At 49.3% G+C, this 26,232-nt stretch overlaps 2 protein-coding genes across 2 annotated transcripts; one reads left to right on the forward strand and one right to left on the reverse strand.

The window, feature by feature from the left end:
- Positions 1–242: 242 nt before the first annotated feature.
- On the reverse strand, positions 243–15,447 carry GLOD4 (glyoxalase domain containing 4). The gene is made up of 9 exons (XM_027861990.1): positions 15,325–15,447; positions 9,864–9,913; positions 7,871–7,991; positions 4,700–4,844; positions 3,663–3,799; positions 3,460–3,546; positions 2,879–2,992; positions 2,682–2,768; positions 243–1,591 (listed from the first exon to the last, which is right to left on the reverse strand). The coding sequence occupies exons 1-9, from the start codon at positions 15,445–15,447 to the stop codon at positions 1,526–1,528; spliced, it is 930 nt and encodes a 309-aa protein (XP_027717791.1). The 3' UTR covers positions 243–1,525.
- Positions 15,448–15,497: 50 nt separating this feature from the next.
- MRM3 (mitochondrial rRNA methyltransferase 3) lies at positions 15,498–25,763 on the forward strand. Its single transcript, XM_027861705.1, has 4 exons — positions 15,498–15,841; positions 17,991–18,235; positions 19,372–19,539; positions 25,096–25,763. The coding sequence occupies exons 1-4, from the start codon at positions 15,498–15,500 to the stop codon at positions 25,653–25,655; spliced, it is 1,317 nt and encodes a 438-aa protein (XP_027717506.1). The 3' UTR covers positions 25,656–25,763.
- Positions 25,764–26,232: the final 469 nt, after the last annotated feature.

Here is a 26,232-nt window from a genome sequence, read left to right on the forward strand (position 1 = left end):
GGTGTTTTACCATTAACCTTTGCTGTAAATATTACATTCCACCGGCCTAACAAGCTAATGACATCATGTGTAGGTGCCCTTTGTCCTGTATCCTCACCACAAGCCAAGGCACATAAAGAATGGGGGTGCAGCCACATATCAGCCCACTACACTGACTGGTGCACCTACTTTAGTCTGAACAATTCAGGACAAGGTGTTGGGGAAAAGCTTTAGGATAGAAAGAAGGAACTGAAGAAACCAGACACTGAGAAGGAAATTTATTTGATAATTCAAGGTCTATGTAAACAATTTCTTTACCCACAGAAAATGTAATCTAATCATTAAGCAGAAAAAATAACAAAGCATGAAAGAAGAAAATGTACAATCTGTTCTCCTGGAAAAAGCCGGATTTCTCAATGGCTTTCTGAATGCTCAGATAGCTTCAAGATTACAACTGTATAATTAATTTGAAATGTATATTAGGAGTTGCTGGGATGAGTGAAAATCTTCCCAAGGCTACTAATACTCAAAAGCAGAGGTAAGGTGGTTATTTGGTCAGGGTGTTCTCTTCAAATCCCAGCTCTGGGTGGCGAGTAAAGGCTTATAGTTCAAAGCTTAACATCTGGTTCTGGGATTAGTCTCTTCTGGAGTCAGCCTCCCTCCCTATCCCCAATCTAGCCTCTTTACTAAAGTAATTAAGCCATCACTGCTTTAATTCCAGAGCCTAAGAGTCAGATGGACTTATTATAAGCACAGTCTAATTTTGGGGAATTTTTTCCTTTTTTTTTGAAATGGACAAAGCCAATCCCAGTCAACCGAGCAATTAGTGTGAAATAAAATCTCCATGCTCAGTTGTACCAAACAGAGGCGGAAACACCTCCACAAATCACAGGGAAGCTGAATTTAAGGTCCAACACCACCTAAATCATTTAAAGCAATCCAATAAGGACATTCCGTTGTCCTTTGGCCCCTCCACAAGTTTGAAAAGTGAAAAGGAAGACAGGCCAAATCACCTGACCCTTAGGTTCAAGCTCCAAAATTCTTTATCCCTTCTCCACTCTCTACTTATGAATCTCCTACTTAACAGCGGCTTATTATTTTTGGGGTGGCTAACCTGTGTCCTTCATTGCTTAAGAATCAGATTTGACATTTCAGTAAATGTGATAGAGCTCTACCAGCAGGCCCTAGCATCTGCCTTGGTCAGAGTATCTGCCCAGATGGGTGTCTTCCAGTTCCTGGGGAAAGTCTCTATTTCTAAAGTACTGGCAAATCCTGAGCAGAACCTGTCCCACCAGCAATACACACAGACCAGTTGGTAGAGCAGCTTGAATCCGTGATCAAGATGGTGGACATATGAAAGGAGGAGAAGACTTTAAAGATCTGGAATTTAAATTTCAGTTAGACTGTTTCCTCTTCCCCAAAAGGCAATTGCAGGCTACGCCCCTGGGCTTCCCAAGGAACGGGAGCACTTGAAAACACCATATTTCTAGCGCTGGATGGGAACTGGGCTGAACAGCACAAGTCTTTGTTCAAATGATGTCTTCCGTTACCCAGAAGGCTTCTGTATTTTGTGTTTAGCAAACCATTCATCGCTTTTGTCTGCTGCCATTGCCTATGCAAAGAGAATTGGGGAAGACAGCGGTTATAACAGAGAAAATAAAAAACCAGCCCCCACTGGACTTGAATGAAGTGCTCCCCAGCTGAGAAGTTAGGGAGGTGACTGGCTGGAGGGGCTATGTGGTACTATTGACCACCATCCCCCTCCGCCAGCTCTCACATATGGGAGGCATAATGTAAACGCAAAGAACAGTAAAGCAAAAACTGGACACTATCCACTGTGTAATTAATGACCAAGCTGGGCCCCAGAGAACAGGGGAGAAGAGGCACCTCCCTCCCTCACTTGCAGAGATTGCAGAGATGGGAGACTACGGGTGAGGAACACAGAATACACTTTTAGATTCAATTGAGATGGTGGTTAGTTTTGTTGAACTGATTTTTCTTCTTCAAAGATGGCTTTCTGGGGAAGGAAAGGGGAATGGGTATATGAAAATGAATGGTATCAAAAAAGATATCAATTAAGTATTAAAAATACTAAATGCTCATGAGACTCAACCTCATGTTCTCCTCCCTGGCATCAAATCGGATCAATAATAATTGACCAGGCACCTACTATGTGCCAAGCATTGTGTAAGTGCTGGAAATACAAAGAAAGGCAAAGACAGTCCCTACTCTCAGAAGTCACAGGAGCAGCAGGCAATATGAATGTACAAGCTCTAGACAGGATAAATCGGACATTATCAACAGAGGAAGGGGAAGGTGCTCCAATTAAGGGGAACTGGGGCTTAAAGGAAAGAAACCAGGAGGCAGAAAGGAGGAAGGGGGAGCAAGCCAGGCCTGGGGGATGGTGAGAGAAAATGGCTTTAAGGCTCAATATATGAACAGCTATGAACTCCTGGATGTTCTTACAATATGGACCAAGTCTGGAAAAAATCCCTTGCTGGCATCCTCCACATTGGCAGTTTGCTGTCACCCCAATCAAGCAACAGACCTGGCTATCTCTGCTGCCTAGACCTGAAGGCATGGTTTTTAAAGTCAGAACCAGGGCACCCTGACATAAGTCACTCCATCCCAATGTAGTCCAAGGCGCCCTGGGACAAGGGGAGCAAAAGGGGACGTGGCTCCAGAAGAGAAACAAGACTCACATCATCCAACAATTTGTTCCCGTTTGGATCCATCTTGGAAAGTTCTCGAAATGCTTCATCTCCAACGAAACAAATCTCATGTCCATCCTAAATATGTCAACAAAGGGTCAGGGTTGTGGCCCAGGGCAGCTCCCTGTCCCGGCCCGGCCCCACTAGGCCCTGCCCAAGCTTTTCTGAGTGCAACTACTCCTACTTACCGGGTCGGCCAGAATAACCACTTGGACTGTTGCTTTCCCAGGTGTGTCCAGACTAACTAGGGGGGTCAGAATCTTCTGGTTCTCCTTTTTCATCAATGCTTCTATGTCTGGTAACTTCAGAAAAAGAAAGACACACAAGTGGCTTGGGGTCATGAGCTGTGCCTTGCACAAGGTCCCTGCCAGTCGGGGCAGACAAATGTCAAACAGAGGGGAGAGAACCGTGGCTCCCTTTGTTTGCTTTCAGTATCTCGGCCACGCACAGGACAACTGGAAAGCGTGATGAAGAAGTGGTGCTCTAATGAGGGTGTGGGGTGGGGCAAGGCAAGGTGCAAAAGCAAACCAGGACATCTCGGTACCTCAGACCAAGAGACAGGGAAGGGGAAGGGGGCAGATGTGCAAGGTAGCCTGGTTAGAGATAGCCAAGCAGTGTTGTAGAGGCTGGAACTAGGCCAGGCAAGGCCAAAGCCTCCCCAAACTGAGGAAGGTTCCAGGGCAGAGCCCAAATTCCTGGGGAGGAGACTACAGGCCAGCATGGGCCAAAGAGAACATGCAGATAAGGCAGACCTGGAGCCTTTCACTACCTCTTTCTTTGGGCAGGAGAAAGCAATCCTCCCAAAGGCTGTGCCATGATCCACTGTTCCCTTGATGCCTTGCAACTCCAGCTTGCACTGAAAAGAACCAAGAGGTGTCCATTTCAGGATGCAGACTGACCCTCCCCAGTCTGCTGGCTAAGAGTGCTCCCACACAGGCTTGGCCTGGCCCAGCCTGGCCCGGCGCCGCTCACCTGGCTGTCCGCATAGCCCAGCACAGCCCTTTGCTGCTCTCCATCCTTCTCATAAACCGTCATCCCCAGCAGGTCTGACCAGTAGTGGAGGGACGTGCACAGGTCAGACACAGCCAAGGTCACTTTCAGCACTGGGTCTGTGGACCAGAAACATTCATTATTACCTGCATGCAGTTCTTGCCTTCTTGTGCCATGTGCTACTTTCTGGTGACTGTCCCTCTTTCCAGAAGTCCCAGCCTAATCACACATAATCAGTGCAAGCAACAGGACCACTGAGTCCATGCCCCCGACCCCTCATGTCCCCACTATCTGTTCTTCTCCCTGCTTCACCACCTGGGTCCAGGTACTTGCTGTGCCTTCCCAAAGGATTGATTAAGGTGGAGGGGCAAGAAGGCCAGACTGACAACAGGGGACCCAGTACTGGAGGAATGGATGGGAAGGAGAGGCTGCAAGAAGTTAGGGACACTCTGAGAGGGGCTTAGAGTGAGACCAGGGTAGTGGCCTGGATCTCCCTGACACATAGGCTGACTTTGGGCCAAGCCCTTGAGGCTGACTCCTATTTCTCTTCTCTTCAGATTCAGGGTGCCCAGCACTGAGTAGGTGCTTAAATGGTTGGTGGATTGGCACCAAACAACTCTATCCACAAGGTGAAAAACAGACAGCTTAGATAGGACCAGTGGGTACACAGACCCTCCCAACACATCAATTTGTTGGCTTAGGCCCAACTTGTGAACAAGAACCTGGAGGTGAAGAGGCCAAGGAGAGCAGAAATGCCTCCTGGGACAGAGCCTGAGACTCGGAGACAGCCTGGCTCCTGCGTGAGCAAAGCCAGTGGGTAGAAACACCCCCCAGTGTGTGATGTGCCCTCCCGCCATTCTGACTCCTCACCCAGAGGCCTGTGTGATGGCCCTGCAGTTACCTCCCATCCACTGGGTCCTCTGGGGCCTTCTTCACTTTGCTCTCGGCCCTTCTGAGGTGGGAGGGGTGATGCTAGGCACGGCACAGTCAGGCAGAGTCATTCCTGCCAGCGTAAGTACCTGATGGGGGCTGACTGTGGTTCTTTAAATAGAACTTATATCCTCCTGGGGCTTCAGTTTCGAAAACTCCCTCAGCAACCTCATGGAGTGGCCACTCCAACTTCTTGGCATTAGTGACAGCCTGGCTGGAGACCAGTGTGAGGCCCTGGGACAAAAACATACCAGGGTGACTCCATCTGATTGCTATCCTGATAAGACACTCATTTCATTTACAGAGCAAGATAAGGCAAAACCCTGTGACTGGCAGTTCTGATTTCATCTCAGTTTAAATTTGTTGGCACTGAAGAATTTCCCTCCTCTGATTATAAGCAGTTAGAGAGACTGTCCAAAAGACAAATTTTGGTGAATCCCAGGGAAAAGACCTGGAAAAGTCAGCCCATCTATCAAACAAAAAGAAAGGTAAGCTGTCCAATACCGAGGAGATTCTCGCAGAACTTTAAAAATCCCTTGAGAAATGGTTGTACCACTTTCCATAGTCAGTTTTCCCCGCCTTGAAAGTACAGGCCTGAGAGGTGTCTGGTGCAGCAGATGGAGACTTCAACTCAGGAAGTGTTTGGTTCAAGTCCTGACTCTGACCATCGTGGCTTTGTGACCTTGACAAGCCACGTCACTCTTCCCATTTCATCATGAGCAGTGTGGTGACAATGAAGCTACAGAGTTGCCTGCTTCTTCAACTCGGCATCACCGATGCTTCCCGCACATTTCAAATGGGATGGACTGGAGGTGCCTCAAACTTAGCCCAGCCGCACACAAACTTGTCATCACTTCCTTCCAAAGTTCCCATCTCTAGAAGAGGTACTGTCAGTCTTCCAGGTCTGCATCTTGCCCCTCCCTCCCTCCTCTGCAGTCCATCAGTGTGGCCTGCGCTCCCCGACTACTCTGTACCCAATTAGGCCTCGGTCACAATGGGAGCGCCTTGCTTCATTCCCTGAACCCTGTACCAGTCACACACAGCGCTTACAAAGTCAGGCGACTGGGATGGATTCTTCACCAGGAGTTCCCTCAACCAAAGAAATCAGTAAAAACAAAAAAAGAAAATGTGGACTTGTGATTCCTGCTCTCCACATAATTCTTCTCCAAGCAGTGCACTGGTGTCTGCTCTGCCCATGTCTCAGTCAGGATGCAGGCAAGCCTCACCAGATGATCAAAGAGTCAGGTCAGAAATTTGCAGTCTCCCTATAGGGGCCTCCCTCCCTCCCTGCTTCCGTCTCACGTAAGCCCTGCTTTAAAAGAAGCCAGACACAGGTTACAGTGACAGGGGGAACTGTCAGGAAGGATCAGGCTAAGGAGGGGACTGAGAGCCCTCATGGAAGAAGCCCAAGTGATATTGCTCCTAAGGGTTGGGACATCTCTGAATTCCTCTGTAGTTCCTGTTCAATGAGAGACAGCTGCAAAGCAAACTCTCCTTTGGAGAAGGGCACTGGATCCACAGGGGGGACCCGTTCCAGGGCTCCTCCCAGCTCAATCCTTGCTGGTGCCCCAGCAGTGGCATTGCCACGCCCCTCTGGGACGACGACGACCGCGTTCCCTCGGTTTAAATCAAAGCAGGCTGGGCAGCAGCGTCCAACTGGCACTGGTGGGATCGTTCTATCCCAGAGTCAGTCACTGGTAGAAAGAACCGTCCAGCCGGGTTCACAAAGTTAGAGCTGGAATGGAGCTCAGAGGTTAGATTATTCTAGTCCATCCCCCCCATTTTACAGACGGGGAAACCAAGGCCATGCCTCTCTGACTCTAGGGGAAGCTCCTTCCCCAGAGCCACCATGGTGGGAGAGTTAACTACTCCCTATGTCACGTCCTCGTGCTCTCCCTCATTATCATGTAAGCGCACTGTGAGGAGGGACTGTGTCATTCTCTTCCTTGTATCCCCAGCACCTCTCCCAGGGCCAGTCCACACAGCAGATGCTTCAAAACTGCCTGCACCCAGTGAGGGGGGTTCAACGAGGACCAGAAGAGAGAACCCGCAGTGTGGGATCAAGGGAGGTGGGGTGCTGCCCCAAGGCCTGGCCACCCCTCCCCAGGTATCATGAGGGCAGATGGAAGAAGCACCTGGCCTACAAAGAAGGGAAAAGCAGCTCAATGACTGCCTGCCTCCGTCCCTCAGAAGTATAGAGCATGCTTCTGCAATTACAATTAGGGCCTAAGGCTTCCTTTACTCTAGGCGCTGGCTACTGAGCCTGAGGCAAGAGAGGGCTCTGGGGGTGCACTTGTGGGGAGGAGGGGTCAGGTCAGCTCTCCTCAGCCCCAGAGAGGCCGATTTGGGCCTCACGCCCGGAACAGTTTCTGGACAGTCAGGAGCTGCCTGGGGAGGTCTTCTCTTCAGCCCAAAGATCACCCTGCAGAGGCTGGCTGACTGCTGGATGCAGAGCAGGGTGGATTTTCTTTGGGGTGCGGGTTGGACAAATGGATGCTGGGGTCCTGTCCACCTGATTCTGTGAAATGCAACCATCTGCGACCCATCCAGCCCCCCAAGGGAGATGAAGGAGACACCGGCCTTGTTCTCACCCCTAGCTGTCCGTGAGGTGCCCACTGAGGCGCCTTCGCCCAGGCTGTGCCCCATGCCTAGAATGCTCTCCCTTATCACCTCCACTCTGGGCATCTCTTTCTTCCTTCAAGACTTGATGTGGGTGCTATCTTTTCTCCCTGAAGTCTCTCCTGATTCCCCCCAGCTGCCAGAGGCCTTGCTCCCTCCCTGCCTTGTAACTCTTCTGTGTATGCATTTAAAATAGGTAGATATTGACAGCAGTGGTGGTTTCATTTTTGTCCAGCTCCTGGCATACAGCAGGCATTGCTAACTGATTGCAGAGGATATAGCAAGGTGGAGAGAAGAGCTGGAGTAGGAAGGGTGCTCAGGAAATTCTGTGGTGGACAGTAAAGGTAACGTGTGGGTGCCCTGCCCATTCCTGGAAAGCTTAATTAACTGAAGGGTTCCAGCTCAGAGGAGACCTGCCTGAGGCATTGTGGGTGGTCCCCCATGGTCATACAGGTGTCTCTCCTGGTCCCCTCTTCCCAAGGTGCCTGCCAAGTTCGCTGCAGGGGGCAGAACCGCTCAGCTCAGAGCCCAGGGCCATCCAGGCACAGCCAGGGTCATCGACCCAGCACCTGAACCAACGTCAGTCCCCCTCCTTGAGAAATGCTGCAGTAAAAACCACACGGGAAGTTTGTGACCCTTACCAGGAAGTCGTTGCCAAGCCGGTAGTCACCAATGCCGTAATTGTAGGTCAGCTCTGCGACAAAGTGATTGTCTTCAGACCCATAGCCCACCATAGTTTTACTCCACTTCCCATCATAAGGCCTGGAAACAGAGCCAACAGACAGTGACAACAGGAAAACCTACCTCCAGCTTCCTGGGACCCAGCAGCTATGATGCAAGCTCCTACACCACAGACAGTGCAGCCCCAGTGGATCCAGGAAAAGCACCGTGTTTAAAAATTGCTTGGTTTCTAATATGTTAAACAAGTCCCAAAGACAATAGCTTGGGAAATACACTTGAAGATTTGCTGTTCACAGCTGTGACCCCTGATTGGGACAGAAATCTTAAAATCTAACATTGAGAGTCACTGGCTTGTTATCCAGCTCCAAAAGAAGACGCTCAGTGGTCATCAAGGGCTTACTTGTTTCCATAAAAATTGGTCACTTGGAAGGAGAGTGCTTTTTACCTATTCACTCAAATGATGAACCTGTAAAGATTCAGAACCCAAGGGAGCTAAGAAGAACCGAATCAATTAACATTTAGTTAAGTACCTACAGTGTGCAAGGCACTGTCTACTTGGGACACAAAAGCAAACACATGAAAATCAGGCCCTGCCCTTAACAAGCTGGGCTGGATAACAGCATGTAAACAGGAGGGAAAGAACACCCACCCACCCACCCACAGAGAGCCCTGGACCACATCTTCACTGAGCTGGTGATAATCTGAGCTGAATCTTGAAGAAATCAAAGAGAATCGAAGAGGTGGGGATAAGGATGGAGCACAGGCCGCACAAGGGGAATGGACGGCTTGTGAGAAGGCAAAGAGATGAGATCCGGATCTAGAGTTAGAATGTTATCTTCTAGAGGTTGTCCAGCCAACCCCTTCATTTTACAGATGGAGAAACTGAGGCCCACAGTGGTGAAGTGAGTGGCCCAAGGTGATCCAAGGAGTAAGGAGCAGAGCTGGGGCTGACCAAGGTCAAGGTCCTTTGCCCTCAAATCCTGGGCTCTTTCCAGGACGTCTTCACAACTAGCCCAATCTCCCTTTCCCAACTTAATATAAGTTATCCCCTTTCCCAGACTCTTTGGTCCCATCCCATCCCTCACACACAACATTCCCTGCCTAGAATGCCCTCCCTCCTTCACAGTCTCAGGCCCCCAGGTTTCCTCCAAGGCTCAGGGCGGACAACACATTCTAAACAAGTCTTTCCTCATGGCCTCAGCTGCGGGTGCCTTCCCCAAACCATCTTCCCTCTGTTTTGCATCTACCTACATACACACTTTGCCTTCCCCTTGGCTAGACTGTGAGGGCAAGAATGGCCTCTCTTTTGTCTGGCAGGTGCGGTGCTGAGCAAAGGACACAGCACATTGCTTAATAAATGCTGCTTTAGCGATGGAACGTGATGCCAAATTCAGAGAGGAGCTCAGCTCAGTCTGGCTGGAACACGGCAGCATGGGTTAGTGGGGACTAACACAAGAGAAGTCTCAGGAATAGGCAGCCGTGAAACTTCAACGGATTTCAAATGCTTAGTATTTGGGGCTTGTATTTTATCCTCGCGGTGACAGATCAGGGTTCTTAACCTGGGGTCCATGAACTTGTTCTTAAAAATATTTTGACAACTCTATTTCAATATAATTGATTTCTTTTGTAACCCTATATATTTTATTTCAGGATTGAGAAAAAGGGTCCCCAGGCTTCATCAGGTGCTGCCAGAGGGGTCTAGGACAAAAAATGATGAAGAATCTTTGTCATAAGCAGACACTAAAGATTTCTGAACAGGAAATGACATCATTAAGAAATAGCATGACCCCTGAGGTAGGGGACTACGGGTGTGGAATGCTGCATAGGTTGGAGGGCTGTTTACTTTTGCTGAACTATTTCCAGCTTTTTTTTTGTAATCAGGGATGGCTCTCTGGAAGGTAGGAAGGGATACACTGGGAAATATAACTGACACAAAAATAAAAAGTGACTTACCCATTACAGGAAGCCTTGCAGCCTTCCTCAAATTCCTCATGCCGCAGGATCTGTAAGGAAATAAGTGTTAGCCACCAGGCTGTGTGTGTGCTCCATATGGCCAATCCGAAAACTTTCCTGCCCGGACCACTGCCCTTTCTTGTCTAGATCTTTACCTGGGCAGGCAGCAGCTGAGGTGCAGGGGAAATATTACAGGTTCATGGACACCCAGAGTTGGGAGAGAGAAATGTGGGTGGGATCATTCTTTGGATAAATATGAATGTGTGCATGTGTGTGCTTTTGTGCAGTAGAGGGGACAAGGGGATAGCTCTTCCTATGACTTCCACCTTTGCTACATTCCACTTCTCGCAGTCTTCCACCCCTGTGCCAACTCTCCCAGCAGAGTAAAACATCTCTGGGCTGGAAGGGACTGTCAACATTTTTTGAAAGTATGAAGTTCCATCCCAACTGTGGGCCGAGAACCTAGGACGTATAAGGCCTTGTGCTAGGTGCTATTTGGAGGTGGGGATGGGAAGGGTGAAAGCTTGGCCCTGGCCCTTAGGGCTGCTTCTTCTTGAGGAGATTAGATGGCCACATACAAATCACAAAAACAAAGGAAGTTCAGAAGGTGATGGTCTGGCAGCAAAGACGGTGAGAACACGTCTGGAGGGGGATGGGGCTTCAGGGGGAGTCTGACAGTCCAGCAGGGTAAGAATTGGACTGGCAGAGTTTGATGGGATTCATAGTTCAATAGGTGGGCAAGAGTTAGCACACAATCAAGTATGATACGAATTAGAATGAGAAAAATACCTAAGAAGATGAGATCAAGGAGAGCTTGGGGGAGAGGTGGCAGGTGAATGGCATTAGGGGAGACCTGGTAGGCCTCAGAGGCAAGGCTTTCCACAGGCAGATGAGGCGGAGGAAAGAGATGCTGGGAGGTGGAGGGGGCCTGGGCTAGCCTGGGGCACGGGGTGGCTCAGTCCCAATGGAGCACAGATGGCCTGAAACATGAGAATATGAAACAGGGCCAGAGAGGTGGCTCGAGGCAGACCAAGAGGGCTCTGATGGCCTCGTGTGGCAGGCAGGTGACTGCATTCTTGAAGTCATCTGGGCAGAGCACGGAGTTTGGCAGGTCCTGCAGAGGGGGCTGGGAGGGCTCTGTTTGGGCCTGTCTACCGAGCACCAGTTCAGGGAAGTTCCAAGACACTTATACTTATCACAAGAACGAACTTCTTGGCCACACCAACCCCTGACAGCTGCCCTCGGGAAGGCCCAGAGTCAATGGGTGGATGCTTGCACCCACAGGAGGGGTCCTCAGACATAAGCATTTTATCCTTCTGGTATTAAGGAGGAGCTGAAGGCTTCCCAATGCTGCTTATCCAATGGTTAAGGAGATCACTTAAGCAGCTCTGGGAAAAATCCGGTAGAGGGAGGGGTGGGTGACACAAAGTCCAGCGATGCCGTTAGAATAATCCCCTGGGAGGAGGATGAAAGGCTGACCGCCACAGCCATCACAGATGTGGAAAGGAGGGGAACAAGGTAAGATATATGGAGGGTAGGGAACTGACGGAGCTTGGCAACGACCAACTGGGTGTGGGGGTGGGGGTGAGGGAGAGGGGAGAGTCCAAGAAGCCTGAGATTTGGAGCCAGGATGTTTGGGATGATGGTGGTATGACTAAGAGAGATGCACAGCCAGGGAGAAGGGGAAAGCTTGTGGGGAAAAGGAGGAGTTCCATTTTGGACAGGGGGGTGTTTGCTCTGAGCCCAAGTTCTGCCCGACTTTTACAACCTGCCTTCAAGCACGTTCCTTGGCCTCTCTGGGCCTCAGTTTCTTCATCTTTAAATGGCAGGCCAGGTGGAGGTGCCTTCCAGGCAGATGGAGACTGTGCTGGGGGTTGGGCGTGGAGACACAGCATTACTGTCTCCTGCAGTGGTCCTCTCCATTTCAGCTGGGATATCTCTCCTCCTTCTTCAAACCATATCCTGGCACCAAGACCCTCACCCCAGACTTGTACTATTCTGATGCACATCTGGCTTGGTTTCCCATTTTTCCAGCCAGATCGGGCAATCCCAAAGGCTTCTTCCCTTGAAAGTCCCTCATTCCACTGAACCCAAGCCACCATAACAGAGAGAGCACTAGGTTTGGAGGTGAGATCATTGGGATAGCACGGGAGGGTCCTTACAGGCCATCTGACCCGACATCCTCATTTTTTTGGTTGGGGGGAGGGGCGTGGCTAGGCAATGGGGTTAAGTGACTTGCCCAGGGTCACACAGTTAGTGTTATGTGTCTGAGGCCAGATTTGAACTCAGGTCCTCCTGACGCCAGGGTCGGTGCTCTATCCACTGAGCCACCTAGCTGCCCCCCAATACCCTCATTTGACAAATAAGGAAACAGGCCCGAGGCAACAAAATTACTTGTCCCAAGTCACTTGGCTTCTCTGGGCCTCAGTTTCCCCATCTCCTCTACACACCATAAACCCCTCTACATTTCCACCTGTGCTTTCCTCCTCTGCTCAGTGTCTAAGGAGTCTGGTCTTGTCCTTGCCAAGGTCAGTTCCTTCTAAAACACGCCAACACAACCTTTCTCATCTCCATCAATCATTTCTTCTTTCTCATTCCTAGTGTCTTCCCACCCGTCTCCCTTACCTTCTCTATCATTGGAAAACCTTCCCTTGATCCTACAGTTATCACCTAATACATCTCCCTTTCCCTTTTAAGCTCCGAGAGTTGTCTACACTTCCTGTTTCTATAGCCTCACCACCCAATCACCCCTTAACATCACACAGGGTTCAGACCCCACCACTCTAACTGAATTGTTCTCTCAAAGGTGACCAAGGAACTTTCAGCTCCTAAATTTGATGGCTTTTTCTCAGTCCTCACCCTTCTTGCCTTCCCTGCACTTTATACTACGGATACCCCCAGTGCCCTTGGATCCTCTCTCTTCTCTTGCCTCCCAGCATCCGGCTGCCTCTGGTTCTCCTCCTCCTTTGTCTCCTTTTCTGGATGTCCCCTGAACTCGAGGCCTTCTTCTCTTTTCTTTCCTTGAATTGAGTTCAATTATCATCTCCACGTACACGACGCCTAAACACACACAACCTTAATTTTTCTGCCAAACGCCAGTTCCACATTGCTAACAGCCTGCTGAATGTCTCCACCTGGACGTGTCTTAGGCATCCTGAGTGCAATATATCTTAGACGGGGCTCGTCTTTGCCCCTAAACTCACCCCCCCCAAACTTGAATCTTCTGAGGACACCACTGTCCTCTGAGTCACCCAGGTTCACATTAGGGCCATGGTTCCCTAAGGGTCGGCTAGGGCAAAGGAACTTGGGCTCAGCATGCAGTCACTTGGACACTGCTCATTCTCCCTAGACTGCAGCAGCAAAGCACTGTCCTGAACAAAAAGATAGTTCAGAACCACTGTCTTGGAGGCGATTTTAATTTTTTCTTCTCTTTTACCTGTCACATCCAATCAACCGCCAAGTTTTGTAAATTCTCCCTCCACAGCTCGAGTGTCTCCCATGCCTCTCTACACTCACCCACCCACCATTTCAGGCCCTCCCCACTTCTCTCCTGGAATACAGTAAGTGCCAATAGAGCTCCCTGTTAGCGCCCATCCTCTATATACCTGCCAAAGGCCTCACCTTGTCACCCCCAGCTCAAAAATCTTCAGTGGCTCCCTACTGACTGGAGGACAAACTACAAACTCACTCATGACAATATGGCTCAAATCCACCTTTCCATCTTAGGTCACATGGGCTGCTCCCTGGCCTGTCTTTGCATCTGCATAAACAGTCCTCCAGTGCCTCGAAACAAACATCCAAGCCTCAAGAGCCACCCCCCCGTCCTTAGCTTCCAAGCTCAGCTCACAAGCTACTTCCTCAAAAAACAAAACAAGACAAAACAAAAAAACCCAAAACCAAAACAAAACAAAATGCCTTTGATGAGCATCTCTCGCCCCCCCCCCCCCAGCTGTCAGAAGTCTCTCCATATTCATTTAAACTTACTTATTGGTATACACAGGTTTAGAATTGGAAGAGGCCTTACAGATCATCCAGGGAGGCCTCCTCATCTGTAAGATGGGGGAACTGAGATGTAGAGGCTCGGCCGAGGTCAAAAGGCTGTTAAGTGTTGGAGCAAGATTTGAACCCAGATCCATGGATGCCAACTCCAGTCTTCTTACCATTATAGCCTGCTATCTTGATATGCAGTTGTTTCCCCTAGGAGTGTAAACTCCTTGGGGACAGGCTAGTTTTCTTTGTAAAGAATTCCACTGGGGGAAAAAAAAAAAGAATTCTACCCGCAGCTAGGTGGTGCAGTGGATAGAGCACCGACCCTGAAGTCAGGAGGACCTAAGTTCAAATCCAGCCTCAGACATGTAACACTTACTACCTGTATGACCCTGGGCAAGTCACTTAACCCCAATTGCCTCACAAAAAAAAGGAATTGTAGATTAGACAGCAGGTGGCTAAGTGTAGAGAGCACTAGGTCTGGAGTTAGGAAGACCTGAGTTCAAATTCTGCTCAGCCATTTATAGCTGGATAATCACTTAACCTCTCAGCCTCAGTTTCTTCGGTAAAACAGGGAGCACCTACATCCCGGGGCTGTGGAGAGGATCACATTAAATACAAGCAATCATTAATATTATAATTTAGAATCTTTAGAGGCATAGCATAACAACAACAGCAGCTCGAACTCAAATAGCCCTTTAAGGTTTGCAAAATGCTTCACAAACACTGTCTCAGGCCGGCGCTATTATCATGCCAATTTTTTGTTTTTACAGATAAGGCTGAGAAGTCAAGAGGCTGGGCTAAGGTCACAGAGTAAATGCCTGGAGGCTGCCTCCTGGCCCACTGCGGGTGGCCAGGTGGACAGAGGTCACCGGGCTCTCGGCCTAAAACCTGGAGATAACCAATAGAGCAAGCTTTACAAGCCTCAAAGCTCTCCGTCAATGTCAGTTTTTAACCCGGGTTCCAATCCCACCTCACCCTTATTAGGTGTGACCCGGGGCAAATCTCCGCAGCCGGGTTGGCCTCAGTGTCCTTATCTGGAAAACGGGTCGGCCCTGATGTTCTCTCTAGGCCCTAAATCGATGGTCGATTAGAACGATCCGTCTCCAAGAACGGCTTCTTTGCGTGTAAAATGGGGGCGACCCCCCACCGCTTCTCTAAGGGCTGCCGGGGACCAAAGGAGAGGCCCACCACGCGCCGAAGAGACCAGAGCGCTGGACTCGGGGTTCCCTACCTGGTTGACCTTGGTTACGTCGCTTCCCTCGCCTGGCCTCAGTTTCCTTTTCTGTAAAATGGAGGCCTCTGACTATTTGGCCTCTAGGGTCCCTGAGCTGAGAGGTCACCGGGCTTTCCCCGGGCCTCAGTTTCCCCATCTATAAAGGGAGGAGGTTGGGCTAGACGGCCTCTGCGGCCCCCCCAGGGCGCGAGTGACCCTTGGCCCAGGCCCGGCCCCCCCGCACCGCACCCCCGGCACCTTCATCCCCAGCAGGTCGCGGTAGAAGCGCGCCGTCTGGAAGCGGTTGGCCACTTTGAACACGAAGTGCAGCGCGCGCCGCGAGGCCGCCGCCGCCGCCGCCGCCGCCGCCGCCTCCGCCATCTCCGTGCGCTCCTCAGGGCCGGCGCCGCATTTCCTTCCGGCGCCCGCCGATGACGCCAGACGCCGCCACGCCGGCGCGCTTCCGTGACGTCAGCGCGAAGATGGCGGCGCTGGCCCGCGGCAAGGGGCTGGCGGCGTTGCTGATCGCGGCGGGGCCGGTCTGGGGCGGGGGTCCGCGGCGCTGGGTGCGGGCCCTGAGGCGGAGCCCCGTGAAGGTGCTGAGCCCCGGCCAGGGGCCGGGGGCGACGGCGGCGAAGCCGGAGCCGCAGCGGCGAGGGAGGGAGAGCACAGGCCCGGGCCGGGCACCGGAGCCGGAGACGCGGGCGAGCCCCGGCGCGTGGGGGGAGGCGGGGCTGCGCTACGAGCGGGCCCTGCCCGGGGACCGGAGGCTGAGGTGAGCCTCCCCCGCTACGTTCCCGTCCTCCCTCCTCCCTCCTGCCCCCTCGGCCCCTGCCCCTTCGCCTCCTCTCTCGTCCCCTCTTCCTTGGCTGCCGTGGAGGCCCCCCCGTCCTCTGCCCTCTGCCCTCGTCGCCAGGTCCCGTCCGTACTGCCTTCTTGCCCGCTTCCACATGCCGCCCCCCCCAATCGGTCCTTGGCGCAGACCCCTCCTCACCTCTCGCGGGGACCCTTCTCTTTGGTCTCCCGAGACGCCCAAATGAGTTCGCTAAAGTTCCGGACCGGCCGCCCGCCCGCCCGCCCCTTTGCCTCCGGATGAAGGCGGTGGCCGTTAGCTTCGCATCAAGGCGTAACCTCACCCGATCGATCGGTGTTTCGAGGCTTCCCCAGCTGACCCTTCCCCAGCTGACCCTTCCCGCCTTTGCAGTCTTGTAGCACTTGAGCCCCTCCCCCGGACTCCGGACCCTGACGCTGTGCTTTTTACTTCTCTCGGATCGGGACACCCCCACCTCTGGACTCCGGGCCTTTTTATTGATTGTTCTGGAATCAGTATTATTCCTCCTTCCCTCCGTCCCCTGGTTTCCTTCCAGATGCAGCTCAAGTCCGACTTGCTCAGGAGGCCTTTTCCCCCATTGCCACTTCGCTTTTTATCTCAGCTGCGTTAATATTGCTTGTAGAGAAGCAGTAAATGCCGTTGCTGTGCAGTCATTTCAGTCCTGTTGGAGTCTTTGTGACCCACTTGGGGTTTTCTTGGCAAAGATACTGGGGTGGTTTGCCATTTCCATCTCCGGCTCATTTTATAGATGAGGAAACTGAGGCAAACAGGGTGAAGTGACTTACCCAGGGTCGTACAGCTAGTGTCTTGAGGCCAAATTTGAACTCAGGTCTTCCAGACTCCAAGCCTGGTGCTCAATCCATTGTGCCACCTACCTGTCCGGAAGCAGTAATAGCCATTTGTTATTTATGTGCCTACTGACAGTATTACATCCCTGTTTGTAGAAAGCACAAGATAGATAGTCAAAGATTCCCTCTTCATTAACTAATGCAGGGATGCTATTTGGAAGCCAATAAAAGAAGTTTTTGGGTTTTTTTTTTTGAGGCAATTGAAGTTAAGTGACTTGCCCAGAGTCACAGAGCTAGTAAATGTCAAGTGTCTGAGGTCAGATTTGAACTCAGGTCCTCCTGACTCCAAGGCTGGAGCTCTAGCCACTGCACCACCCAGCTGCCCCCAAATAAGTATTTTATTTTCCCCGATACCACCACATTAAGTTAGCATTTATTTCACCAAGCGTAATTTTACCTTTTTATGTTCTCAGCTACTCTTCTTTAGTATTTTACATTGTTTTATAAAAAAATGTTTTTTATGGAAACACATTTTCAAGAAAGCTACTGTATAAAAGTACCTTTTTTTCCTCCAAAGTACAAACATTTAAATACTACATTTGTAATTTCAGCTTGAAAAATGAAATGTTTTGACCATTTCAGTGTGATACTTTGACTTGAACAGTTTGGAAGCTTCTGACATTTCTACTACAATGAATAATGCAGAGTACATAGAAAGGTGGGGTATTTAATAGTTTTTTAAATCTGTCTTAAAAATCAGGACCAGTGTACCATCACAGCTGAAAGAGATCTTAGAGAAATCATCTGTTCCCAGAGTCATAAAAGTTCATGAGATGATAGATTTAGAGTTTGAGGGGATCTCAAGCTATCCATCTAGCCTAACTCCCCTTCCCCTAATCTTACAGATGAGGAAACTGAGGCCCAGAGGTTAATAGACTTGTCCAGAAAGCTGCATCTCTTGGAAATGACAGAGCTGGGATATGAACCCAGATCCTTTCACTCCAAATCTGGCCTCTTCTGCTATGCCACACTGGCTCCCAAAGAGAGCTTCTGAAATAGTGGGCTGGGATTTGTATGTAATCTGAATAATGGAATGGAGTTGTGCATGTGACTTCCATCATGCCCAGACTCTTCTCTAATGGGCTAGTTCCCAAGCCTAGAACATACTGAGAACCACTGCTCTCTCTACACTGTAAGAGCAGAGAGGGGCCCCTTGCTCATCTCATACTCCCCGCAAGCAGTCTGATGCACACCCAGGACCCAGGGGCTGCAGTCATTTATCTCTTTGTTCTTCTCATCCATAGCAAAGTGATGACAGTTGTCAAGTCCAGGACCTTACGTGATAAGCAGGGGAAGATCCTGCTGGAGGGCCGGAGGCTGATTGCTGATGCCCTGAGAGCTGGTGCTGTGCCCCAAACAGTCTTCTTTAGTCGACTGGAATATATAAAGGAGCTCCCTGTGGATAAACTAAAAGGTGCCAGCCTCATCAAGGTGAAGTTTGATGATATCGAGGAATGGTCCGACCTCGTGACTCCACAAGGAATAATGGGTCAGTGGCTGATGTCTTTGTGGAAATGTACAGCTCAGCCTTTTGTGACTTTTCCTGAGCTGAAAATGCCTCAGTCTCACATAGCTGAAGAGAGTCTAAGAACTTAGCTGAGCAGGACCTCCAGAGGGAACCATAATCAAGTCAACACAGTCATGGCCTCGGGAAAGGGCACGCGGGCTGCTCCGTGGCCCAGCTTACCTCCCTGCCACTCCCCAGTCCAAAATGCCCTTACCTGGCCACCACTCCCATACATATGGTGTTGTCTTCAGTTAGATTATAAGCTTTTGGAGGGCAGGGGCTGTCTTGTGTTTGTATCTGTAGTGCTTAGTACAGTGCCTGCACATAATAATCGCTTAATGAGTTCTTCATCCATTCATTCATTCTTGATCGATCTCACTAATGGCTGGGAGTGTTGATTGATTTCTTGACTCCAAGTCAACTTCTCTATTATATCATGCTGCCTTTCAAATTATATTATTGATTAGTAGTTATTCACTAACAATCCTGTGAACTGATAAGAACCTGGCTCTGAGAATAGCATGTCAGTGAAAGAACTTTATTAAGGTATTTTTCTGCTGAAACATTTTTCCTATTTCTAAACCTTCCATAGAAGCTTAATTTTCAAGAGTAGGGGATATCGTGGAACTTTTGACATAAGATAAAAAGATTTCAGAAGTCATGCCACTCAGGATTTGCAAGATCCTAGGCCCCTCAGGCCTGTTTATCTTTCTTTAAATTGGTCTGAGGATGGAGAGCTAGGCTGGGTATTAAAATCTCCAGGGATCGCCAGGCTCCTGGAGTTTCCTGCCAGAGGGCCCACATGGGATGTGCCTCCTGAAGGTGAACTCTGTCTGCAGATGACAACCTCCTGGAGGCATCTCTGAAAGACAGGGCCCTTGAGGTCTTTGGCTTCGAAGAAGGGAGTGTCATTTGGACATCTAGACGTTTTAGACCTGGGATTCCCACTCCGTGTCCTGGGAGTCTGCTTCTCGTTAGACCTGCATGGAGGGCAAAGCTGGGGAAGCTGCATGCACCTTGCTGGCGGTGGGCCAGGGCTCTTTGTTGTCTGGGCCAGCTACCTGGCCAAAGCAGGGTCCCGTTGCTCAGTCGGGTGAGCTCCTGTTTTGTGCCCTTAGGGATTTTTGCCAGACCTGACCATGTTAAGATGAAGTATCCAGAGACCCAGCTTCAACATTCACTGCCCTTGTTGCTGATCTGTGACAATCTCCGAGATCCTGGAAACTTGGGCACTATCCTGCGATCTGCCGCTGGGGCCGGCTGCAGTAAGGTGCTGCTCACCAAAGGTAAAGGGCTCTTCTGTCTGGAGTCTGGGACGGACGGGAAGGAGAGCAAGCAATCAGCATTAAAGGGATGAAGTGCGATTGTATACGATGGCTTTGTATTTGTTTTTATGGCCCTGAACTTCTGAAACTTTGGGTGGCAAAGAATTTTATAGACAAAGTCCATTTTAAAAAGGACTGGCTCCACAAGGTCCAGGTGAGAACCAGCCTTTACAATCCCTTCTTCTAGGGCAGGCGAAGACGCTTAGTTTTAACCGAATCACAGCCAAGTCATAGAGTAATCTGAAGAGCCACGGGACCTCACGGCATAGAGTCCAACTTTCTTCTTTTATAGATAAGGAAACAGGCCCTGGGGAGGCTGAGTGACTTTCCAAGGTCGTCTAAGTTGTGTCAGAGGTTGGATTTGAACCCATATCTTCTCTGACTCCTGAGGCAGTGCCCTTTTCACTGGACCCCAGTGGAGTGTGTTGGGGGATGGGTGGGTTGAGATGGATATAGACATTTGGGAGAAGCTACATAGTTAAGCAGCCACACCCACCTTCTTCAGACTAAACTTACATTGGTATTGGCCCCAGTTGCTGAGACATGCCTAAATTGTGACCTATAAGCAATCCTATAATTGTGGTGCAAATTTTGTTGTTGCTGCTGCCACCTCAGGGGTCCCCCTTGTTTTTTCATTTTGTTATTTCACATTTTGAGGAAGAGAAATTTTCCTTCTTTGGAAAGAGAAAAACTCAAATCCCCATGAATCCCAACTAGTGTTCAAGTTGATACTGATGTATTGGCTGTAGTGCAGAAGAAGGAAGTTCAGTTCACCAGAATCCCAGATACCATGTTAGGAATTTCAACCCTTCTTCTGTGTATTGGCCTTTTCCTTCTGCCCCTCCTCCTAACTACTATCCCTTCCCCCAGCCCAGGATGACAGAGGCTTCAGATGCCACACAGGCCGTCTGAGTCGTGACCTGAGATCGGCAGCCCCGTGTGGCATTTGTGGCAGCCACTGGAGAACTGTCTCTGCTTGGCTGCTTTCCCACTTCTTTGGCAGACAGGAAACCTTTCAGGAGTAGAGGTGGTGTCCCTTATTGCATGATTTTTCTGGCTTGCCTAGTTGACTTCTTCTGAGGATGGAAAGGTTTTCAGAAATGATTGCCGGAAACAAAGACCTCTGAGGTACCACCTCAGATCCATCGGATGGGCCAAGGTAACAAAAAAGAAAGATGACAAATGTTGGAGGCATTGTAGGAAAACAGGTACATTAATGTACTGTTGGTAGAGCTGTGAACTGGTCTAGCCTTTCTGGATTTGAAACTATGCCCAAAAAGCTATTAAATTGCGCTTAACTTTTGACCCGACAATATTGCTACTAGGTCTTTATCCCAGATAGAACAAAGAAAAAGGAAAAGGGCCCATATAAACAAAAATATTTATAGCAGCTTTTTGTAACGGCAAAGAATGGGAAGATGAAGGGAACAGAGCCATGAGAGCAATTCAGACACTATTAACAACACTGTAAATACAAACAACTTTCAAAGACTTAGAAATTCTGGTCAACACAATGACCAGTCATGATTCTGGGGGACTCATGATGAAACACGCTGCTGCCCACCTCCCTAATAGAGAGAGGTGAAGGACTCAGAGGGCAGATGGAGACTTTTTAAAAAACAAAACAAAACAAAACATGATCAATGAAGGAATTTGTTTTGCTTGTCTATGTTTTTTTAAACAGGTTTTATTTTTCTTGTTTTCTAAAAAACAAAAAGGTTGGGGAGGGGTCAGAGGTGGGAGGGAGAGAATGCCAACCTGAAAGTAAAAGAAAATTGAATTAAAAAGAACATTGCCGGACTTGTACCCACCATGGGCCACTAAGGAAGATCACATAGAAGTGAATACACTTGTGGTGAGGTGCCTGCTGCTGTCCTGCTTCCCAGTCTTCAAGGCAGGGTTGGGGGCTGGGCTTTTTCTGCTAGTGAATGGGGGGTGAGAGGAAAGGGCAAAGAAGAGGGCCTGCCCTGGTGATAAAAATGGGTAGGTTCAGCCCCACGGAGGAATGGGCCCTCTTGAGATCAACTTTTCTTAGTCTTTTTGTTCTTAAATAAAATTTTATTTTTTTCAATCAGCAAAAATTCACCTTCTTTCCTTCTCATCCCTCCAACACAAACATATAGTCAATCAAAACAAATTCCACATTGGCCATGTCCAAAAGAAATCTGTGTGTGTCTCATTCTACATTCTGATCCTTCACCTCTCTTCCAGGAGGTGGACAACGCGTTTCATCATGAGTTCTCTGGAATTGTGTGGTTGGTCATTGCATTGATCAGAGTTCCGAAGTCTTTCAGAGTTGTTTGTCGTATAATGTTGTTATTGTATAAATTGTTCTCCTGGTTCTGCTCACTTTCCTCTGCATCAGTTCATACAAATCTTCAAAGGTCTCTCTGAAACCAACCCCTTCATCAGTTCTTAAAACACAATAGTATTCCCTCACATCTACACACCATAAGTTGTTCAGGCATTCCCCATTTTATGGACACCCCTCAGATTCCCATTCTTTGCCACCTCAAAAAGAGCTATAAATATTTTTGTGTATCTTTAGAGTTTATTTTGCTTAGGAGTAGTCCTTCCCTGTGATTACTCCTTCTCACTTCTCCCTTTTCCTTCCTTTTTCCATTTGAGTGAAATGTATTCCTGTACCCAACTCTTGTGTTTTCTTCTCTCCTTTGACCAGTTCAGATGAGAGTGAGGTTCAGGCATCAGCTGATCTCTCTCCTTCCTCTTTTTTTAGATTTAAACTTGTATATCCTTATGTAAGATCATGTTCCCTAACCTTCCTTTCCCTCATCCCCATCAGTATATTTCTCTTTTAATTCTTTTTTTTTTTTTCTTTTTTTGGGCAATTGGGGTTAAGTGACTTGCCCAGGGTCACGCAGCTAGTAAGTGTCAAGTGTTTGGTCTGAGGCCGTATTTGAACTCAGGTCCTCCTGACTTCAGGGCTGGTGCTCTATCCACGGCGCCACCTAGCTGCCCCTCTTTCAATTCTTTTAAGATCATCAAGACATAATAGAACTACTCCCAGGCCTTTTGTCTAATTAGACTCCTTATATGACCCATGATGATAATAGAGTTCAGAGGGGATACATATATCATCTCCCCATATTTGAATGCAAGAAGTTTATCCTTGTTAGTTCTTTTGTGTGCACCTGTTTATATTTTTTTTTAACTCCTGTTTGAACTGTTTCTATGCAGTTTTGGTCTTTTTTATCAGGAATGCTTGGAAGTCCTCTGTTTCATTAAAGGTTCACTTTTTGCACAGTAGTATTATAGTCCGTTTGCTGGTTAAGTTATTCTCTGCTGAAAGCTTGTATCTTTTGCCTTCTGAAAAATCATATCCCAAGCTCTCTGTTCCTTTAAGGTGGTAGCTGCTAAATCATATATGATCCTGACTGTTGGTGCTTAGTACTTGGATTCTTTTTTTGGGGCTGTTTGCAGTATTTTTTCTTTGACCTGGAAGCTCTGAATTTTGGCTCTAAGAGAGTTTTCATTTTGGGCTTTCTTTTAGGAGTTAGATTCTTTCTATTTCTATTTTTCCCTCTGCTTCTAAGAGGTCTAGACAGTTTTCTTTTAAGATTTCTTGAAATACGGTGTCTTGGCTGTTTTTATGGTCATGGCATTCAGGGTAGTCTGAGGATTCTTAATTTTTTATTTGATTGATTTGCTTTCCAGGTCAGTTGTTTTTGCTATGAGATAGCTTACATTTTCTTCTATTTTTTTTCAGTCTTTTGACTTTGTTTTAATATTTCTTGTTGTCTCGTGGAATTATTGGCCTCCATTTGGTCCATTCTAATTTTGGGCTAGTTTGTTGCTTGGGCAAGGTTTTATTATGCCAAACAGTTAATTCCCTTTCCAAATCTTTTTCATAGCTCTCATTTCGTTTTCGTTTTTTTCCCCTTCTAGTGCCCTCATTTCATTGATAAAAACATCTTAAAATCTTAAAAAATTTTGGCTTCCTCTTTTCCAGGAATTCTAGTTGAATTTGTGTCCAATTTGGAGGTTTTACTTGCCAATATTTTGGAGTCATTCTCTTCTGGGTTTGCATCTCTGCTGCCACTAGAGCTTTAAAAACTGGGATCCCTTTTCATTTTGCTCATTCTTCAGCCTCCTTCTTGACCTCAGCCTTGATGTTAGGGCTGGACTCTGAGCACTTCTGGAGGGGAGGTCTGGCCTGGCTCTGTTGCTGTATTCTTGGGGTATTAAGAATCTTCACGTTCTCAGGGACAGCTCAGGCTCCCAGATAGTTCTGGGGCAAAGTCTGATTGCTGCCTCTTGTCTGAGCCCTGCAAGTCCCTGACCTGGGCTTGGGTCTGGGCAACAGTAAATGCTGCTGGATTCTGCCGGTATGTAGCCACTGACTGGAGAACTCTTCTCGTTCGGAGTGAAAGAACTGCAGGCTTCCCTTTGGTCTGGGATTCTGGCCCCGATTATTCCTGTGTAGGCTGTAGTCTGGGCTAGAAGCTGGAACTGAGACCCCTTCCTGCTCCTGGCTTCTTAATTTGCTTCTTTCTTCATTCACTGGCTAGGACCTGCAGCGGCTCCTCATCTTCAAACACCTCCCCCCGGTACGGGTCCTTTCCACAGGCTGCCTTGCATCTGTAACCTGGAGCTGGGTTGTGGATGCCAGTGCACCCCACATAAGGTCCCCGTGCTCCAGTGTGGGTCTGGGGTCTTCTCTTTCTGCCCTGCAGGGTTTCACGTGGCATATTCCTGGCCATATCTTGTCCACCGTGTCCACAGATCTCTGTTCCCCCAAGCTGACTTGAGCTGGAAAAATAGCCAACTGTGTCTTTCTCTTGGACGTCCCCCTCCTGGTGTGGTCTGGGTGGGGGTGGGGAGGAGCTTCCTGCTGCTCCATCCTCTTGGCCCCATCTTGGTCTTCTTGTAGATGTTTCTGTGACAGCATTTATAGAGCTCTCGATATGCAGCCATCCTCATCCGATGCTGACCATAGCCTTGTGAGGTGGTGTTGTTATTCTCATTTTGTGGAGGAGACTGAGGCTTTGCCCATGGTCACATAGCTCTTCATTGTCACAGATGGGATTTGAACCAGGGCCTGTCCTAATGTGAAGGCCACTTGTTACTGTACTTATTTCCTCTTGCTAAGATAGCTGTGGTCTGTCCTCGTCAGCCCCTTTTTGTGTTTTTTTTTTTTTTTGTGTGTGTGTGTGTTTTTGTTTTTGCTTTTTGGTGAGGCAGTCGGGATTAAGTGACTTGCTCGGGGTCACACAGCTAGTAAATGTCAAGTGTCTGAGGCCAGATTTGAACTCAGGTCCTCCTGACTCCAAGGCCGGAGCTCTATCCACTGCGCCACCTAGCTGCCCCATGCAGCCCCTTTTTGGCCTTGAGTATCCCCCGGTGACTGAGGGGCCAGCCAGCAGGAAGCAGTGTTCATCGGGTATCTTCTCCCTGGCACGTCACCCAGTCACTTCCGAGGCTTTTTGGATTGATCCCTCAAGCACCCTAATCTGGGGCAGATCTGACCTTGCTGAGTTCTTCCTTTTCCTCTTTCAGGTTGTGTGGATGCTTGGGAGCCCAAAGTGCTCCGGGCTGGCATGGGGGCTCATTTCCAGGTGCCCATCATCAGCAACCTAGAGTGGGAGGCCGTACCCAACTACTTGCCTTCGAACGCCAGAGTCCATGTGGCCGACAACTGTGGCCTGCACGCCCAGGCCCAGAGGTCTGGTAAAGCCAGCGACCAGGGCTGGGTCTGCGACCGGCGCTTTCAGAAACATCGCAAGTATGAGGAGGTGGAGGAGACGGAGCCGGCCGGCAGCTGGCTCCCAGAACTCGAGGTCCAGGGTTATGACACAGCTTGGACAGACGCTCCGGCAGCTGTGGTGATAGGCGGGGAGACGCACGGGGTCAGCTTGGAGTCCCTCCAGTTGGCTGAGAGCACAGGAGGGAAGAGGCTGCTGATCCCCGTCGTGCCGGGTGTGGACAGTCTGAACTCTGCCATGGCTGCCAGCATCCTGCTCTTTGAAGGGAGGAGGCAGCTGCGCCTCCTCCAGGAAGAGCGAGCCTGCGCCTGGGGGGCAGGTGTGCCCCAGCAGGTGTCACCAGGGCTGGGGTGACAGACCTCTGCCCTCCGTGCTTCATTTCCACTTTGGAGGAGTTAGGAGGGGCTGTGTGACACTTACCTGATCCCTGTGTTTATTTCTAATTATATTTTTTTCACAGAAGCCACCGTCTCTCAAGCCCTTGGACTTTTCTGGAGAAAATCAGGGGGAGGGGGATGGGCTTGCGGTTCACTTCCCCCAGGTCTGGAGGGCCCCGGCCTACTTTTCTGTAGCTCCCATTCTCCCTCCCCCTGAAGCCAGCAGGGGGCAGCAACAACAATGAAAGTGGAAAGGAAAGGCATCAATGTTTAAACAGGAGACCCCTGCGGCATCTGCATGTTTGTAGTTTAAAGTCGGGAGGAAAAACAGTCTTTGGACCAAGACTCTTCACTCTCAGGCTAGTGAGGGAACCAGGGAAGGCAGGTAGGACCATTTGATCCGTGTGGCTTTTTGGGACATTGGTTTGAAAGGCAAACGCTTGGCTTCCTTTATAATAACAAAGTTAGAAAACATAGCGGGAGCAGGTGGTCCCAGGGGCAGCGGGAGTCATCCAGAGGAGCATGGGTAGAGGCAGTCTGGGCCACCCCTGCAC

Source organism: Vombatus ursinus, unplaced genomic scaffold (assembly GCF_900497805.2).
Source record: "Vombatus ursinus unplaced genomic scaffold, bare-nosed wombat genome assembly UNPS02014768.1, whole genome shotgun sequence".
NCBI lineage: Eukaryota > Metazoa > Chordata > Mammalia > Diprotodontia > Vombatidae > Vombatus > Vombatus ursinus.